The sequence below is a fragment of the Gekko japonicus genome, unplaced genomic scaffold (genome assembly GCF_001447785.1).
Source record: "Gekko japonicus isolate JY-2015 unplaced genomic scaffold, Gekko_japonicus_V1.1 scaffold1390, whole genome shotgun sequence".
NCBI classification, from domain to species: Eukaryota; Metazoa; Chordata; class Lepidosauria; order Squamata; family Gekkonidae; genus Gekko; species Gekko japonicus.
In genome coordinates, this window is record NW_015161994.1 from 93,542 (window position 1) to 111,428 (window position 17,887).

The window sequence follows — 17,887 nt, forward strand, 5'->3', positions numbered from 1 at the left end:
CGGGTGAACAACCGCTGTTGCAGCCTTTCATCCCTCATGCTGCACACCAGCCGGTCTCGGAGGGCCTCTTCGATGTTTGCGAAGTTGCAGGGTCTTGCAGCCTTACGCAATGCCGCTACATACTCGGCCACCGACTCGTTAGTTGCCTGAGCTCTTTTATAGAAGGCATGCCGGAAGGCAATCTCTGATGGCTGAGGAGAGAAGTGCACTTTCAACTTCTCTGTAAGGTCCTTGAACGGAACCGTCTTGATGTCCGCTGGTGCTACCAGCGACCGGGCAATGTCAAAAACGCTCTTGCCGCAAGAGCTCAGGAGTGTTGCCTGCTTCTTCTCTTCAGTTGCAATGTCGTTCGCCTCGAGGTGGAACTCGAACCGTGTCAGGTAAGCGTCCCAGTCCTCGGTGATAGGTTCGAATGCCTCGAACTTCTGACTATTGGCCATGCTGACAGGCGCTTCCCCCAGATCTGGCGGTGCCTGCTGCTGATCGGCCACGGCGCGATGCCCGCTGTTTGCGAAGTTGCAGGGTCTTGCAGCCTTACGCAATGCCGCTACATACTCGGCCACTGACTCGGCCACTTTCAACTTCTCTGTAAGGTCCTTGAACGGAACCGTCTTGATGTCCGCTGGTGCTACCAGCGACCGGGCAATGTCAAAAACGCTCTTGCCGCAAGAGCTCTTGCCGCTCTTGCCGCAAGAACCGTGTCAGGTAAGCGTCCCAGTCCTCGGTGGTAGGTTCTAATGCCTCGAACTTCTGACTATTGGCCATGCTGACAGGCGCTTCCACCAGATCTGGCGGTGCCTGCTGCTGATCGGCCACGGCGCGATGCCCGCTGTTGTCCGTCGTGGGATTGTTTAGCGGGGCTGCCTACCCGCACTAATATCCCATCCTCATCACCAATTGTTAAGTCGCTCGCTTAACAAAGTAGTCGGAGAGTGATTCAGCAAAGATTCAGCTTTATCAACTCAAACACAACTCCAACACGGATCAACATCTGATAGCCAGAACAGCTTTTACATTGCAGCTGTTCTGCTTTTAAACTCTCCCGGCTAATGTAGCCACGCCTACTGTACAACTACCAACCAATAAGGTTGCATACATAAGGACCAATCACGGACATTCCCGCTCAGGGAGCTTGTTGGTAGTGATTGGTTAGGTGCTTCCTGGGCTAGCAATGTGATTGGATGTATTTGGATCCTAGCCCAGGACGAAGCTTAACATAGCATTTCAATTAGATGTTTTCATAACACATTATGCATTCAATGGCAGCTTATTGAATACATTACAGAAACAGTACACCTGAACCAGTGCAAGAGCCCTCTGTGATGACCGATGTCTCCCCTTAAGTGGGAAGAGACTGCCCCACTCCAGGACCACTAAGAAGGAGGATTCACAATAAGTGAGGCCAGTCTTCCATTCTCCAGTGGTTCAGAGTAGGGCAGTCTGCAAACTGCAGCTCGCAAGCCGCATGTGGCTCTTGGAACCCTCTGTTGTGGCTCCTAAGCCTTGCCAAAAAAAAATACCCATGTCCTCCCCCCACACTTTGCAAGCAGCCATGTGGGGAGATGGGGTGGGGGGGAAGCCAGCAACTGTGCAAGGCTGCCAGCCTCGGGGCGGCTGGGCAGCTGGGTGCCCTTCCTGGGGCCTCATGCCACTCATTTTCTTCCCCTGTGAGGCTTGCCTTGAGCAGCCATGTGGGGAGATCGGGTGGGGGGAGGCCGGCATCCATGCAGGATTGCCAACCTCAGGGTGCCTGGGTGGATGGTCACCCTTCCTGAGGCCTCATGCTGCTGTTTGTTTCCCGCTCTCAGCCATCATGCAGGTCCAGGCGGGGGAGGTAGCAGAGCAGGGACCAGAGGATGCCTGCCTGCCAGTTGGTGGAGAGGATGGAGGTTGGGGAGGAGAGCTGGGCAAGAAGGGAGGTGGGGGGAAGTTAGGGAGGGAGCCCTGGGCTGGCAATGTGGCAGGCTGGCCTCTGTTGCCAGAGCCATCAGGAGTGAGTGGCTAGCTTTCTCCTGCGGTTTAAACTGGGCTGCAGGAGAAAGTGAACCCCAGGAGCTGCATGGAGCACGTTGTTCCAGCGGCACAGAAGATCCTGGGGCTCACTTTCTCCTGAAGTCAATGAGGGAGGGGGGGCTTTCTCTCTTATTCTCTTTTTGTCTCTCTTTCACTTTGTTGAGGTGTATGAGAGCTGGAAGCAAGGAGAGGCTGGGAAGCTGCTGCCCCCCACACACTTCAGGCTGCATCCCTTGCAGCCTGACTTTCCTTTCTTTCTTCTTTCTGTCTTTCACTTCTCTCTCCCATCTATTTGCTTTCTTTTTATCCCTCCCTCCCTCCCTCCCTCCCTCCCTCCCTTTATTTTTTTCTTTCTTTCTTTCTTTCTTTCTTTCCTCTCTCCCCATCTGTTACGATCTGTGTAGGCCTCTAGAGATCTGTGCAGGACTGGGCCTAGTGAGGCCTAAGAGACCTGCCTGGGAGTGGGAAGCAGACAGCCTACAATCCCCACAATGCTTTGCACCAGCTGTGACCAATGGGGATCCAGGAATTCTCTGAGGGGATTTTTTATATACTTGGTGGTCAGTTAAACTGTGGTTCTTTTCCTCTCTGTGGTCTTTGCCTCTCACAGAGCTAAGCTGAGGAGACTGGTCTAAGAGAAAGATCCCTCACTGGGGACAGTGAGTACAGGAGATAGAAGCCTGGCTTAAGAGAGCTGTAGGGCTTGAGTAGTAACAGTTAAGGAGTAATAGGCAGCTGCGTTAGCTTTGTGTTTCTTTTGGCCTTTCAACACTGTTATGTATTTTAAAGTCCCTTGTCTTGTCTTGTTTTTCCCCTGCCCAGTACTGTAATAATAAACCCTTTTTGTTTCACCGTTTCTCTGCCGGGTTATCACACTTACGTTCTCGGCTACAAAGGGGCAATTTGAAGGGGCTTGGAAAGGTACCCTGGGCCTTCTCAAGGGACCTCCATCCAGGGTGGCGGCGGCAGAAGGTGACAACCGGCTGGGGTCATGACACCATCTATTTTCTTTCTTTCCATCTCTCCCCTCCCTCCCTCCTTCTTTCTTTCTTCTCTCCCCAATGAAAAAAAACAGTGTTATAGTTGCTCAAGAATCTTTCCATTTTTAATAGCCATATCAGGAGATTCAGTTCATTAGACCCTCTGACACTTGAGTCAGTTTTGAATGACTGCCCTGAAGCTGCCAGATAGCAATTTGTCCTTCCTTCCTTCCTTCCTTCCTTCCTTCCTGCCTGCCTGCCTGCCTGCCTGCCTGCCTGCCTGCCTCCCATCTATTTGCTGTTCCCCCACTTCTCTCCTCCCTCCCTCTCTTCTTAACTAATGTTAGAACAAAACAAAAAGGGGGGGGATAGAAGATTAAAATTCCTGAATAAGAGTTTGAGAGTTCAAAACTCAGATTTACAGGGTAAAATTAACAGAGAAAAGTCCATCTGTATGAGGTTGAATAGATAACAGTATGATCACAGCAAATGTTTTTAAAATAATTTTATTAATTTTTTCAAACGACCCCCTCAATTACAAAAAAGAAAAAAAACCCAAAACATTACAAAACATAGGAACAAGATTACAAAAAAAAAGAAACACAAAATACAAAAAGAGGGCTATGTTGAATCAGATTATTGACAAGGGGGACTTTGGGGGTCAGCCAGGAGCCTTTGGGGGTGATGCCTAGCAAGGATGTGACATCACTTTATGATGTCATGTCCTGTGATGTAACTTCCAGGTCAACAGTCAGGTGATGTCACTTCCTAAGCCCCACCCCTTCTGATGATGTCACATCCTGCACTGAAACCTAACCCCTTCCTGTGATGTCACTTTCAGACCACTCCCTCAAACCTGCTTCTTCCTCCAAAGTCCACTTGCAGCTCTCGAGCATCTGACATTTAGTCTATGTGGCTCTTACATGAGGCAAGTTTGGCCACCCAATCTAAACAGTGCCATTCCTTTTCCTGGGGATGTTTAGGATTAGGGCAGAATGAAGGAAGGATCAGTTCCTCCGACCTATGAAAGGAAGTATTAACCTTTGGGACAAAAACTGGATTGGGGCGCAGAAGCACCCTATCATTGTGAAAAATCCACTATCTACGGAGAGCTTCTTTGCTGCTACAACGCTTATCTCTAAGTATTGCAGGTGGGGATGCTGATGTCTGGTTTTCTTGGGGACCGTGAGAGAGTGTTTCGTTCCCAGCTTCAGCGCTTAACGGCCGAAGCTCTATCTTCCGCACGCGGGAGGGTGGCTAATTGGCCAGGGCAGTGGGGGGTGCATACGAATTCCCTATATCCTATTATGCCCATGGTAATTCTTAACAGTGCCTATGTTAATGCATCTATAGCTCTTCAATAAAGTATTACCTTTCCTGAGAAGCGTGTACTATGTTGTTGGCTGTGGGTTCTGACAGGTGCATGCTCAGAAAGACCCACTTGGGCCTCCACTGGAGAAATTTCCTGGGTTTTCTTGGATGGGGGGAGGGGATGAGACCCTCCTGTTTCCTTGAAAAGAAAAAGTCCCTTCACCTTATCGGGACTCAGGAGCTCAACTGGAGGAAGGCACTGCAGACGACAAGCAGCTGTGTGGTGCACCCGACCAGGCTCCGAAAGGCGTCTGAGAAGTTGTTCCCTCTTGGCCTTCCCTACTCACGAGTAGGAGCCAAAGGTGAGTGGGTCTCCCTGATGGGATTCCCCACCCAAGCCTTTTAAAAAGGCAGTAGTCTCCCAGCCCCTAAACCGCTGCCCAAGATTGGGGGGGATGGGGACTGACAGCCAAACAATAAAAAAGCAAAAAAGGGAAAGAAAACTAGGAAATGGTAAGCTAGTTCTCAGGTGATTTTTCCATCCAGACACTGACCAGACTCATATCTTCTCAGCTTCAGTTATATTCTGTGCCTGCTAACGACACCTTGGGACTAAGGTTTTGCTCCATGCACCTTTGCCAGCCCCATGCTGCTACTGTACGGCAGCGTACCTGTAGCCTTGGGAAAAACAGGTTTTCTTAAGGAAAAATCTACTCTGGCCAGAAACAGCACACGGCTGTTATATTGCCTACTCCTGAGTCTTACATACACACGTGTCAAAGTCTCCCCCCCCCCCCAAAAACACACACACACAAATCCAAACAACAACTCTGTGCAAAGAATAAGTTAATCAACTGTCCTTTATGTTTCCCTGAACTGTTAATCTAAGTTGAGTCCATTTCAAAAATTTACTACTTAGAAATGCGGTCAACCATTTAAAATTTTTATCGTATAAATGTATATGAAAGTAGGTCAATGAAAATGGATTTACACACCACAGACACATCAGAGGATTAAAATTTAAAACAAAGATGGGGGGGGGGACTGACCTGCTTCTTTGGGTGTTTGTTTAGCAGGGCTAAAAATAAGATGTAACATCTGGAACAATCTGCCAAAGCTGAGCAGCAATCATTGAAGGAAGAAAGTTTGCTATATATTAAAAAAAAGAAATACACATGAGTAGAAGAACTTTTCTTGTCCAGGTTCCCTCTGCTCAAGCTAAATATTTCTCCTCCCAATTTTTAAACAAGTTCAGTTCACATACCGAAATGCTAATATTCTCTATTCTAGTGCAATTCTGTATAGATATGAATTATGAAAAAGAATGACAGTAGTCTTAGCCCAGGGTACCCAGTCTCACTAGAGCTTGGAAGCTAAGCAGGGTTAGCCCTGGTTAGTACTTGGATGGGAGACCACCAAGGAAGTGCTGGGTTGCTATGAAGAGGAAGGCGATGGCAAACCACCTCTGCTCCTCTCTTGCCTTGTAAACCATATGATGTGACAGAAACCGTAAGGCAAGAGCACCACTTAGAGTCTTCAGGATCTTGGACCCCTGGGGGGGTTACATTAGAATGACCCATTCACTTCCATTCCACACTGGATCATCCTGGCAGACTTAATCCCTTTTGAATAAAGGACAATCCAGTTTGGACCAGACCACCTATTTGCCCTGGAAGTTCAGAGCCATTACCAGATGTTTGATGGAGGTGGGACTGTATTTTATACATCTCTGATAAATACTTGATAACAGTAGCCTCTCCCATCAGAAATGGGGCTCTGTGTGCCATTCACTACATCAGCTTGTCATTCTTATAGAGACTTCAGTCCAATTTCATTGACCATAACGATTAGGACATTTGAAAATTTCCCTTCTCTTCAGTTTTCAGTGGCAACTGAGTTCACAAAAGGTTGGGTAAAGGTGAAGGTCCCCTCCACCTTCTTGTTGCTGCAAGGAACTCTGCAAATGCTCTGAGGAATCTGCTACAGTCTAGGTGATGTGTGTTTAGCTTAGTTCATTCAACCGTACTGCTTTTTATTTAAACATCTCTGTGCAGTGTTTTTGGGTGCCCTTTCCCTGTATTTTGTTTTGCCCCTTCCCCCCCTTTTTAAAAAAAACTCCATCATTTTCCTCCCCCCCCCTCCTTTTATAATAAACCTTTTCATAAAGACTTTTTTTTTTTTTTGGCTTTGCTTGCTAAAATGTATTTTTCTGGGACATTTCTCTGAGCCTCTTCCCTGCATGCTAGATGGCATGGGTGATATATAGTCAATTATAAGGCATTTTCTAGGGTTTCTACCCTGACACTTTGTTATTGTACCTTCTCAGCAGATCAATCTAGATGTTCTCAGGAGGTCCTCAGTGGTGGCGGCTGCTTACCAGAGTGTATTCCAGGGAACCTTTGGCCTACGGGAGTCTCCCAGCAAGGAAAGATACCATTCCTCCCTTCCTACTATAACAGTCACCATAAGTCAATTGTGACTTCATGCCCCTTCCCCTCAAAGAACAATAGTGATCTGTGATGAATGAATACTAATTCAGGGGATAATAGTAATTGAAAGCTGAATCAGTTCTCTCCAAATTACTGGAAGATCCTGAAGCTGAAACTCAAGTACTTTGGCCACCAAATGAGAAGGGAGCGCTCACTGCAGAAGACCCTGATGCTGGGAATGATTGAAGGTAAAAGAAGAAGGGGACGGCAAAGGATGAGATGGTTAGACAGTGTTATCGATGCAACAAACATGAAATTAAGCAAACTCTGGAGGACAGCAGAAGACAGGAGGGCCTGGCGTGATGAGGTCCATGGGGTCGTGAAGAGTCGGACTTGACTGTATGACTGAACGACAACAACAAGGAAACCAGACCTCTTTGAAACCCAACCAAAATTCTGACACAAGGGTTCATCACCGAGAAATCTATAAATACCTTTCACAATTAAAAAATTAAAAAGAAAGAGTTTGGAAGTGAGATCAAAAATTATCTTCCTAAATGCTCTTTTGTATTTAAGACCAGATATGAAAATCGACCAAGTAGTTATGTTGGGTCCCTAAAGTTCAGCTGACCACATTATAACCAGAATAGTTTTGTTGGTCTTCAAAATGGTACCGGACCACCTTAACTTTATTCTGCTACTGCGCACTAACACAGCTACCCACCTGAAACATTCATGTGTGGGACTGTGAGAAGGGAACTAGGAAGAAGGAAGAAGCAGAGGTGAAGGAGAAAGTGGGTGCTGCAGGGAACGGCTTTTAAAGGAAGACAAAAGAAGAAGCAACAATGACTGTGGGAGAAAGGGAATAGGGAGAGCACTTACACATTTTTTAGCTATCTGATGGTTATAAGGATCTGCCTCATACTGTGCCCAGCCTAATCTCATTGATCAAAGGTCTCTCTCTGTTCATTTTATCTGAAATCTTTTTAAAGTTGATGATGCCATGGCACCTTGGACAAAGCGTTTTATCAATAGCCTCCTGCAGAAACCTTTGGAAGATTTTCATACATGGCTCTCATACTTGTTAGTGTCGTTCACCTCTGCATACAGGGATAAACTCATCAGTGATTTGCTTAACAGCTATGGAGGACCAGGAAAAAGTAAGTATTCATTTTGCATTTAGGCTGTTTCCACACGGGGATTGCTACCTACATAGAAAGCAGGAAGCCCCACATTCAAGGGGAACATCAACATGACATTGTGTTCATTCTAAACATGGTTTTTCACTTTAAGCCGGGGGAGGATTAGCCTCATAGGCATAGACTTCGCAGGGGCTCGGGGGCTTGAGCTATCCCCGAAATTTTCCAGCAGGGACTGAGCCCCTTCTGGAGTAACCAGTGCCAGCCCCCCCGGTGGCGGCAGGGGTTTCACTAGTTTCCAAACCCCTCTCCCAATTTGAGAGAATTCGGCGGGGTGGTGGTGATGTCATGCTCTAACCTTTCCTCCTCCTAATTTCGATAGTACCATAGAGTAGGAAGGCTAGAGCGTTGTGTCTGATGGAGAACTCCCTTGTTCCCTCCAGGATGCGCTAGTGCAGATCAGTCCCTCTGGGCTCCTAGCAGTGAGTGGCCCTGCCCTCCAAATGCTTGCTATAAAAGACCCCCCCCCGGCAGTTCTCATTCTGGCCATGGCTGGGGTAGAGGATCACTTGGTCGGGAAGAGTCATTGCTGCATGCCCCTCACTGATGCCACAGGGCAAAGGTAAGATGTCCATCCTCCTGGATGCAGGGGGAAGGTTGCATGCATCCTTCTCCCACTCAGCAACTGGCCAGGCGCCCCATGTCGGTCTGCCAGCCAGCCTGTGGAGCCGTAGGGGTGTGTATGTGTGTGTGAATGAGTGGGGGGGGGGGAGAAAGCATCCTTCTCCACCTCAGCAACTGGCCAGGTGCCCCGGGTGGGTCTGCCAGGCGGCTGGCAGAGAACGTTTGGCTTTGGATGATTTCCTTCCTCTCTGGAATGCCTCATTCTGAAAGTGGCTCTCTCGAGTGCAGAGTCAACCCCTGCTCCAACGGAGGTCATCGGAATGAAACAGAGGGGGATGGAGGAAACCCTCTGACATGTGTTCTCCGAGGGCGCGGAAGGAGCTGGGCTGCATGGGGTGGGAGGGGGGCAGTGGGGTGGGAGCTGGGCTGCATGGGGTGGGAGGGGGCAGTGTGTGCAGAGGCACAAGGAGAGCTGCCAGCTTCTCCTCTTCTTCGCCGGAGGCAGCAGTCCAGGGGTGCCCGGTGCTGCTGGGAAGTAGCCAGGTGCTTCTTGCTGCAGGCTCACCCAGGGCACAAAGTGCTTGAGGAATTCTACCCTCTTTTTTCACCTGCCCAGGGGGGCTTTGGAATGACTGGGAATAAAAATGACCCACACCCCGAGTCGAGGAGCCTCCTGGTGTTTCCCAGCAGAACCTCTACAGCTACATGGGTCTGTCCCAGCCAGCCAGCCTGTTGAGGGGAAGTGTGTGTGTGTGTGGGGGGGGTGAATGAGTGGGGGGGAATCATCCATCTTCGACATGGTCTCTGTGCTTCACACCCATGGGATACGTGCGGCTGTGCTGGATTGATCGGTATTGTAGCAAGCTCTTAACGGATTTTTGCGCCCAGACCACAGGCATGCGCAGGAACCCCACCACGCATGCCCAGAGGGGTGGGCACGGGCATCCCACCCTTTCTTTCCACCGCACTGGAAGCACCTTCCTTTCATCAGTCAGATTGGTAGCTATTTTTCCTCAGAGGCTCTTCGGATTTCTCTTCAGTTTTTCTCTTATTTTTCCACTTTTACCTTTGCTTATTTGTTGTTTTCTTTTTAAAAAAGACTTTGTTTAGTTTGAGGGGGAAGTTTTTCGTTTTACCTCAGTTGGGCCTTCGCCCCCCCACCTCTTTTTCTTCTCCATCTCGTTTATTTTATGGAGAAGACGTGGGGCTTTTTCAAATGTTGTAAGGGATGCAACAGTAAGCTTGCTCCACCTGATGGCCACACCCTTTGCATTTTTTTATCATGGCGAGATGCACCGACCAGAGTCCTGTCGACACTGTGCCAAGTTTTCAAATCAAACCAGGAGGAACTGAGCGGTGCGTCTCAGGGTGGCGTTACTGGAATCAGTGCTAAATCCCGCTTCCGTCATGGATCCAGAAGTACCGGTAAAACCATCGACATCGACAGCTCCGGTATCGAAGTCCTCATCCGACACCGTCCAGTCAACATCAAAGTTTTCGGTACCGACGGCACAGTCTTCAGCGTCCACTCCCGTGAAAAGGAAGGAGAAATCAGGTAAAGGGCGCAAGTCTGCCAAAAAGGGTTCCTCTAAGGCCCTAAAGGCGGCGAAGTCTGGAAGAGTCACGGGTCCTGCACCGGGTAATGCCCCTAAGGTGCCCCCCGCTCCAACAACAGTATTGGCATCAGAGGTTCCAGTCGCTCCACCAATACCGAACATCCAGCTGATGGACTCTCCAATATACCAGCTAGACCATGACACGCTGGTCGATATGCGTCCTTTCTCCGACATCGATAATGTCGAGAGCCTCAGTCATCCCCTGGGCACGGATTGCTCTCCCTCTGCTCAGTCATCAACATCAACGGTCTCAGAGTTCCATGCCAATATTGACCAAGATCAGCATTGACAGATCCCTAAAGGCACTCAACGTCATCGTCCCCGTCTGTTAGGCGAGGATCAGCCTTTTGATATCGATGATCACGCTAATAGGGGCCGCTCACGGAGACGAGATGCTACACTGTCTCCCAGATGCTCCTGCTCTAGGAGTAGATCCCTGTGAGGCTTCCTGCCCCCCCACCTCCTGCTCTTTCCTGGGATCACCGCCAACTACGTTATCTCTATGGGGCTTATCCACCTGCATCCATGCTGTGGTTGACTCCAGCAGGTTACTCAGATTGGGATCGTTACTCTGCTCACAGATCATGGTCTCCCCATAGATCGAGACCCTCAGCATCTCTTTCCCGTCCTCCGGATCATCCATCTGATGACCCTCCTCGACATCGACCAGATCAATATCATCCTCCCAGTCCCCCTATCCCACCGTCAACAGATCCAACCAGTCAGATCAAAACCACTCCGGTACAATTACCAGAGCCCGATTCCTCTGACTCTGCGGATGAGGATTCTGATACGGGGGCTTCCCTGACCAGCTGATACGGTCAGCTCCCCTGACCAGCCTTCTCTGAACCAGGCAGTAGCCGATGACCAACCTATATCTCCATCTGATAATTTAACTTCCTACAGAGACCTCATTAAAAGAATGGCCCACTCCCTTGGCCTTTCAGTCATACAACCACAACCACAGGTTACAGATGCCGTCTTCGATGTGGTACAACTAGATACATTGACGGCTATAGCACTACACATGTCCACGGTCCTGTTACAGGCAGCTAAAGCTCCATGGGATAAACCGTCATCGGCTCCAGTGTCCACACTTCGCTTGGACCATATGTATAGAGTCCAAGAAACTGGAGCGGAATTCTTATTTGCCCATCCTCAACCAAACTCAATGGTAGTTACTTCCTCATCCAAGTCAAAGAGAATCCATTCTGCCCCTTCAGACAGGGAGAGCAGAAAGCTAAATGCATTTGGACGACAGTTCTACTCTACTGGAGCACTAGGAATGAAGAGCACCAATTACTTAGCGTGTATGAGTAGATACCAATACACTTTGTGGGAGAGGCTCTCGGCAAACCTTCCAGAAGATAAGCATCGGGCAGCCCACATCATCCAAACGGAGGGCATGGTGCTGGCAAAACAACAAATTAATACCTCTAAACATGCCCTAGACACCTGCTCAAGGACAATGGCTTCAGCCATAGCTCTCCGAAGACATTCCTGGCTACGTAACACCAATCTGCAGCCAGATAACTAGGTCATACTCCTGCCAGTATACAATTAATACCGATTGTCACATCTAAAACAATACAAAGCAATACAATAAATACAACTTATTAAAATTAGAATGTGGCGGCATCTGTTATAAAGTGCTATGTGGAACGGTCAGTGTGGCCAGGACTGTTAGAACGCTTGTTGGAACAGCTCGGTCTTCATTGCTCTACGGAATTGTTGAAGAATCTGCAGAGCTTGAATTTCATTTGGGAGCTGCTTCCATAGCATCGGTGCAGCTAGGGAGAACGCCCTGGTTCTTGTTGCTGTTAACTTAGCATCCCTAGGGCCAGGGGGACCAAGCAATTTTGTGTCTTGGATCTCAGTGCCCTCGGGGGAACATACAGGGAAAGGCGGTCCCTCAGGTAGACAGGCCCCAGACCATTAAGGGCTACGTAGAGGACCTCTCCTTCATAAGAACATAAGAACATAAGAGACGCCAATGTTGGATCAGGCCAAAGGCCCATCCAGTCCAACACTCTGTGTCACACAGTGGCCAGAAATACCAGTGCCATCAGAAGGTCCAGCAGTGGGGCCAGGACATTAGAAGCCCTCCCACTGTTGACCCCCCCCCCAAGCACCAAGAAGACAGAGCATCACTTGCCCCAGAGCCCCTAGCTATACCTTGTGGCTAATAGCCACTGATGGACCTCTGCTCCATATGCTTATCTAATTCCCTTTTGAAGCCGTCCATGCTTGTAGCACCCACCACTTCCTGTGGCAGTGAATTCCATGTGTTAATCACTCTTTGGGTGAAGAAGTACTTCCTTTTATCCGTTCTAACCCGACCGCTCTGCAGTTTCATGGAGTGCCCACGAGTTCTTGTATTGTGAGAAAGGGAGAAAAGTACCTCTTTCTTTACCTTCGATGGCCTTGGCCTGTTTAATAGTACCACAGACACCATATTACAAGATATGGATAAAAGCATAAAGGCTTCTCATGCTCTGGGCGTTTCTTCATCCACGAGGCAGCAATACCGGCCTCATCCCTGGTCTAGACCCTGGCAAAAACATACCCCAAACCGTCAGTCTCCTGACTGGAAATGGAGGCCACGTACATCCTCTGGAGGCCAGAAGCCCACATTTCAAAAACCTAAATTTGGATCGGGACAACAATCCTCCCGCAGTAAGCCGGCAAGTCTGCCAAGCAGGTTTTTTTTAAAAAAAATAAAATAGTATTATTGGCCCCTGTCACACGGGCAGGAAACTGCAGAGGAGAAGTGTGGCTGTTTGCCCCGGGGCAAACTAACATGCAGTAAAGCGATCAAACCTACTGTGGAGGTTCTGTGGAGGTACTGTGGAGGTTCCATGGCAAGGGAGAGGTGCCGATCACAACACACGCCTGCGCGCAATGAAGAAGCGGCGAACTAGTTTAACTGGTTTTCTTTTTTTGTGTACACTACGAATGCGCATGCTCCGTTGGGTGCGTGTGCGCATCCACGGAGACGTGGGGGGAAAAAAACCCTTTTCCGCAAGGGGACATGGGCGGGCGCCGGATACCACCGGAAACGCGATCAGACGCCCGCCCTTGCCCCGCAGTTTCTGGAAACTAGTACCTCCAAGGTACTAGTTTTTTGCTGCGCTTTTTCGGCAGGAAGCCTCAGTTGTGCCACGGAAGCGCTACGCTTCCCAGATGTGCTGGTGAGATCGCGACCGGAAACTCCGCTTGTCTTCCGTATCTCTTGCGTGGCTAATGTTGCGTGTGACCGCAGCCACAGATAGTCAATTGCCAGAAGACAAACCACGACAATACACAGACATCTACAAACACACAAAAAAGAAGACCGCCATATCTTATCATAACCGCAACACAAAATTCTAACATAACTGGTTCCACATTTCCAACAACACATCTCAGATCATATTTCTAAGTGTATTTCTAGCCGTATTAAACAAAAAGAAAGAAAAAAACAAAAATTGAAAATTAAATTCAAATACTTATTTTTTATCTGTCTATAATTCATAGCAACATTTCAACAACAACAAAAGAAAAAGAAAAAACAGAACAAACATCTAATAAATTCTCTTAATGTTATTGTAAAAAACCCCATCAACTAAAACCCATTTTCTCCAATAGTACTAAGAAATAGCTATTTTAACATGCCAAACTTGAGAATGTATTAGCTACTTTACAGAAATTGTTAATTACCTTATTTGCCCATTTTAAACATCACCCATTATACTATAAATCCATTGTATATACAGAGTCTCACAGTTCCTATCTAAAGTACATCTATTTTTTCATCTTTCCTTTAACCCATAATTTATACTAAACCACTTTATAATATGCCAATCTTTTCTTGATTTTCTGCATCCTTTTTTTCTTTACAACCATGCATAGGTGTCTTCTCTCTTTAAATACATGAACTTCCATTTCCATTTGTTCCCTCCTACAATTAAAGTGCAAAAGGGAGGGATTCCGTCCAGTGTTCTTTGGTTTTTTATTATTTCTTCCATGCTTGTCATGCTTCCTTGTACCAGGCTTTAATTTTGCCTTAACAAGTTTAGCCTTTTTGTTTGTTAGGTACTCCCAAGAATTTCCTTTCCTTGACTCCAACATCACAAAATTTTCCAAAGGTTCTTCTAAGTATGGCATTTGTACACTGACTTTCTCAAATCCTGTCTTACGTGGAGCCAATGTTTCCTGCATAGTGGGACTTTGCCTTCTGATCCCGTCTTCCACAGTATACTGCTGGGGCTCTGATTGATTCTCCTCTTTTCCCCCATCACAATCTGCAAGTACGTTCTGAGGTTTCTCCAATAAACTCTTAAAAACCTCATTAAAGGCGCTTTGAAATTCATCTAGCAATACCTTTTTAAATTGCTCCACAGTAAATTGGACAATTTCCAAATTTTCTAAGTCCTGTCGTTCCTCCATGTCCTCGCCGTTTGTTTTTTTCTTATTTCTTTTAAATTAGCCACTGTAACTCAGGACAGTTATAAAGAAGAAAGCCTTGGCAACAGTTCAAATATCCTGCAAACGGTATTTTTAAGATCAGTTTAAATGAGTAAAGTTATCTTCTTACCCCCATAAATCACTCAGACAAACTTCATTCTCCTTTCTCACACCAGCCGCTTTCCCAATTTTAGAAGAAGATAAAAAAAAGAGTTCAAAAGGGGTATTTTAACAGTTAATTGCCTTGTTATGGTTGAAATACACTTGGTCTTCCTATAAATCCTATCTTCTTCATTCTTGTTGTAATTCTTGTCATGTTAGAAAAATAGTTGGTCTTTAAAATGGATGGCTGCAGCTATGCAAAAACATGACGACCATGTTTTTTGCTCCATCGCTCGCTCCTGCATCAAAGCAAAAACGGCCTCTCCCACACACATTCCATGTGTGTGTGTGGCCGAAAACAACCCTCTTGCTATCTGCTCTCCCTCCGAAACAAAGCTCCCCCAGCTGGAAAGGCCGGGGAACTTCAAAAAGAACGAAAAGAGGATCCAGCAGCTTGGGAGTATCCCAAAATAACTGCCCGTCACTGCGCCATATCCAGGGAAAATCCTACCAAGCAGGGTTTTTGACTTCCATGTCTTCCAGTCACATCCAACCCGTCTAACCCCCTTCCTCCAAACTTGGCACCTCATCACTACAGATGAATGGGTGCTGTCCATCTTGACTTAGGGTTACCACATAGAATTCATTCAGAACCCCATTACTCCTGTCTTTGTCTCCACACCCCCTTCTACAGCCCTTCCGGAAGAAGTGTCTGTCCTTCTGCACAAGGGAGCCATCGAGCCGGTGCCACTGCATCTACAGGGCAGGAGATTCTATTCCCACTATTTCACCGTTCCAAAGAGGGATGGAGGCATTCGACCAATCTTAGATTTACGGGCACTAAACTGCTTTGTGAGCTACCACTGCTTCCGCATGGTGTCCTTGCAGCAGATTCTGCCACTTCTCCAGAAGAACATCTGGATGGCCACCCTCGACCTCCAAGACGCGTACTTCCACCTCACCATCCACCTGTCCCACCGCCAATACCTATGCTTCGCAATTGGTCAACATCACTACCAATATGCAGCTCTGCCATTCGGTCTTTCAAGTGCACCGAGAGTCTTCACAAAGACGATGGTGGTGGTCGTGGCCTTCCTTCGTCTCAAGGGTATCTCCATCTACCCATACATCGACGATTGGCTCTTGGTTGCGACTTCCAGGGACGCCCTAGTCTCAAACATCAACGAGACGCTAGCCCTCCTGGGAAACTTGGGTCTGCAAGTAAATCTGGAGAAGTCTCAACTTCAACCGGTCCAGAAAATACACTACATCGGTGTGCTACTGGACTCCACAAATTGCACAGCCTACCTACCACAAAACAGAGCCGCCGACATCGTCAATCTAGTCACTGTCATGCATATTCGACCTTCAGTGACGGCCTTCCAAATACAAAGGCTACTCGGCCTCTTGGCCGCTACTACATCAGTCCTGGTTTTTGCCAAGTTGAGAATGCGCCACCTGCAACTCTGGTTTATCCGCAATTTCAATCCAGAGCGATACACACACTCAACCCACCTATCCCCGGCTGTCAAATTATGGGACTCTTTACTTTGGTGGACCGCCCCTTCCAATCTTTTCCAGGAAGCACCCTTCCATCCTCCATCACCCCAAATTACCCTGACTACAGATGCCTCTCTCTCGGGCTGGGGCGCCCACATGATGGGACTTTGTGTCGGAGGCAGATGGAACACACAGAAACGGAACCGGCACATCAATTTTCTGGAACTGCTTGCGATACAGTTCGCTATCACCAGTTTCCTGCCCCTGATCAAGGGAAAGTGTGTCACAGTCCTCACGGACAATACTACTGCTCTCAGTAATGTAAACAAACAAGGGGGCACTGTCTCCCAATGCCTCTGCAACCTCGCCCTTCGGTTATGGGACTTCTGCATCACCCACAACGTCTTCATAGTCGCCACACACATCCCGAGGCACGTGAATGTGCAGGCAGACCACCTGAGTCGGGCAGGACTCAGTCTGCACGAGTGGGAAATGAATCCAACTTACCTTCTTCCACTCTTCCGCAAGTGGGGGCTCCCCCAGATAGATGTTTTCACCACCAGGGCGAACAAAAAGTGTCCTCTGTTCTGCAGCCGAGGGGGCAGGGACCCACAGTCTTTAGGGGATGGTCCAGAGAATTTCCCTTCCTCTTCCCTCCACTGCTTCTACTTCTGAGAGTGGTCTGCAAAATCATCAGCGACAGAGTGGACTGCATCCTCATAACCCCATGGTGGCCGAGGCAACCATGGTTCTCAACCATCCTCAATCTGTCAACAGGGGTCTACCACCAATTTCCTCCAGTACAAGACCTTCTGTTCCTAACCGAGTCCCCTCTCCTATACCACGACGTGCCACGAATGAGGTTGACAGCCTGGAGAGTGGCCTCAACAGCTTTTCCTCCCACATAGCAAATGTCTTGCTAAACTCCAGAAAGTCCACTACACGAAAATCTTATCATTACAAGTGGCTAAGGTTTTGTTCCTCCTTGGGCAAAGATGCCCCTCAAGCCACCTCCGCAGAAGGTTTTCGAATTCCTCCTGTCTCTCGCTGACTCGGGACTGTCATATTCCTCGTTAAATGTTTATTAGGCTGCACTTTCAGCACACCATGTTCAAGTTGAAGGATGCACACTGTTCTCGCATCCCCCTTCTAAATGCTTTTTGAAGGGACTATTACACCTTTACCCTCCCATCAAAAGTCCTGTTGTCCCCTGGGACCTTCCCCTGGTTCTTCGCCAACTCTCCAGGAAACCCTTTGAGCCGCTCTTGCGACATGAAATTTCTGTCCTGGAAAACAGCCTTTCTGGTGGCTGTCACTTCAGCGAGGCGAGTTGGAGAAATACTGGCTTTCAGACATGACACTCCTTACTTGTCATTTTTGCCAGACGGCGTCCACCTTGTACCTGACATCTCATTCCTGCCAAAGGTAGTGTCAGAATTTTACCTACAGGCAAAGGTCTTCCTCCCGGATTTCTTCCCTGCTCCGACATCCCCAGAGGAGAGGCTGTTACACACCTTGGATACGAAGCGTGCGCTTCTGTTCTACCTAAACAGAACCCGTCCAACAAGACGAGACTGTCAACTGTTCATTTCGTATGCCCCAGCAAGGCTGGGAACTCGCATCATGCCTCAGCGTTTGTCAAGGTGGATTGTAGGTCTCATCCGCCTCTGCTATCTTATCGCTAAGCAGCCATTGCCTGGCCCTATCAGGGCTCATTCAACCCGAGC

The 17,887-nt window shown here is 48.1% G+C and overlaps 1 protein-coding gene across 1 annotated transcript in view; it reads right to left on the bottom strand.

The window, feature by feature from the left end:
- ARMC2 (armadillo repeat containing 2) overlaps positions 1-17,887 on the bottom strand; it is a 118,394-nt gene that overhangs the window by 21,252 nt on the left and 79,255 nt on the right. Inside the window, exon 12 of the mRNA XM_015405401.1 lies at positions 5,354-5,453. Coding sequence (XP_015260887.1) covers positions 5,354-5,453 — 100 coding nt within the window. The remainder of the gene's footprint in view (positions 1-5,353; positions 5,454-17,887) is intronic.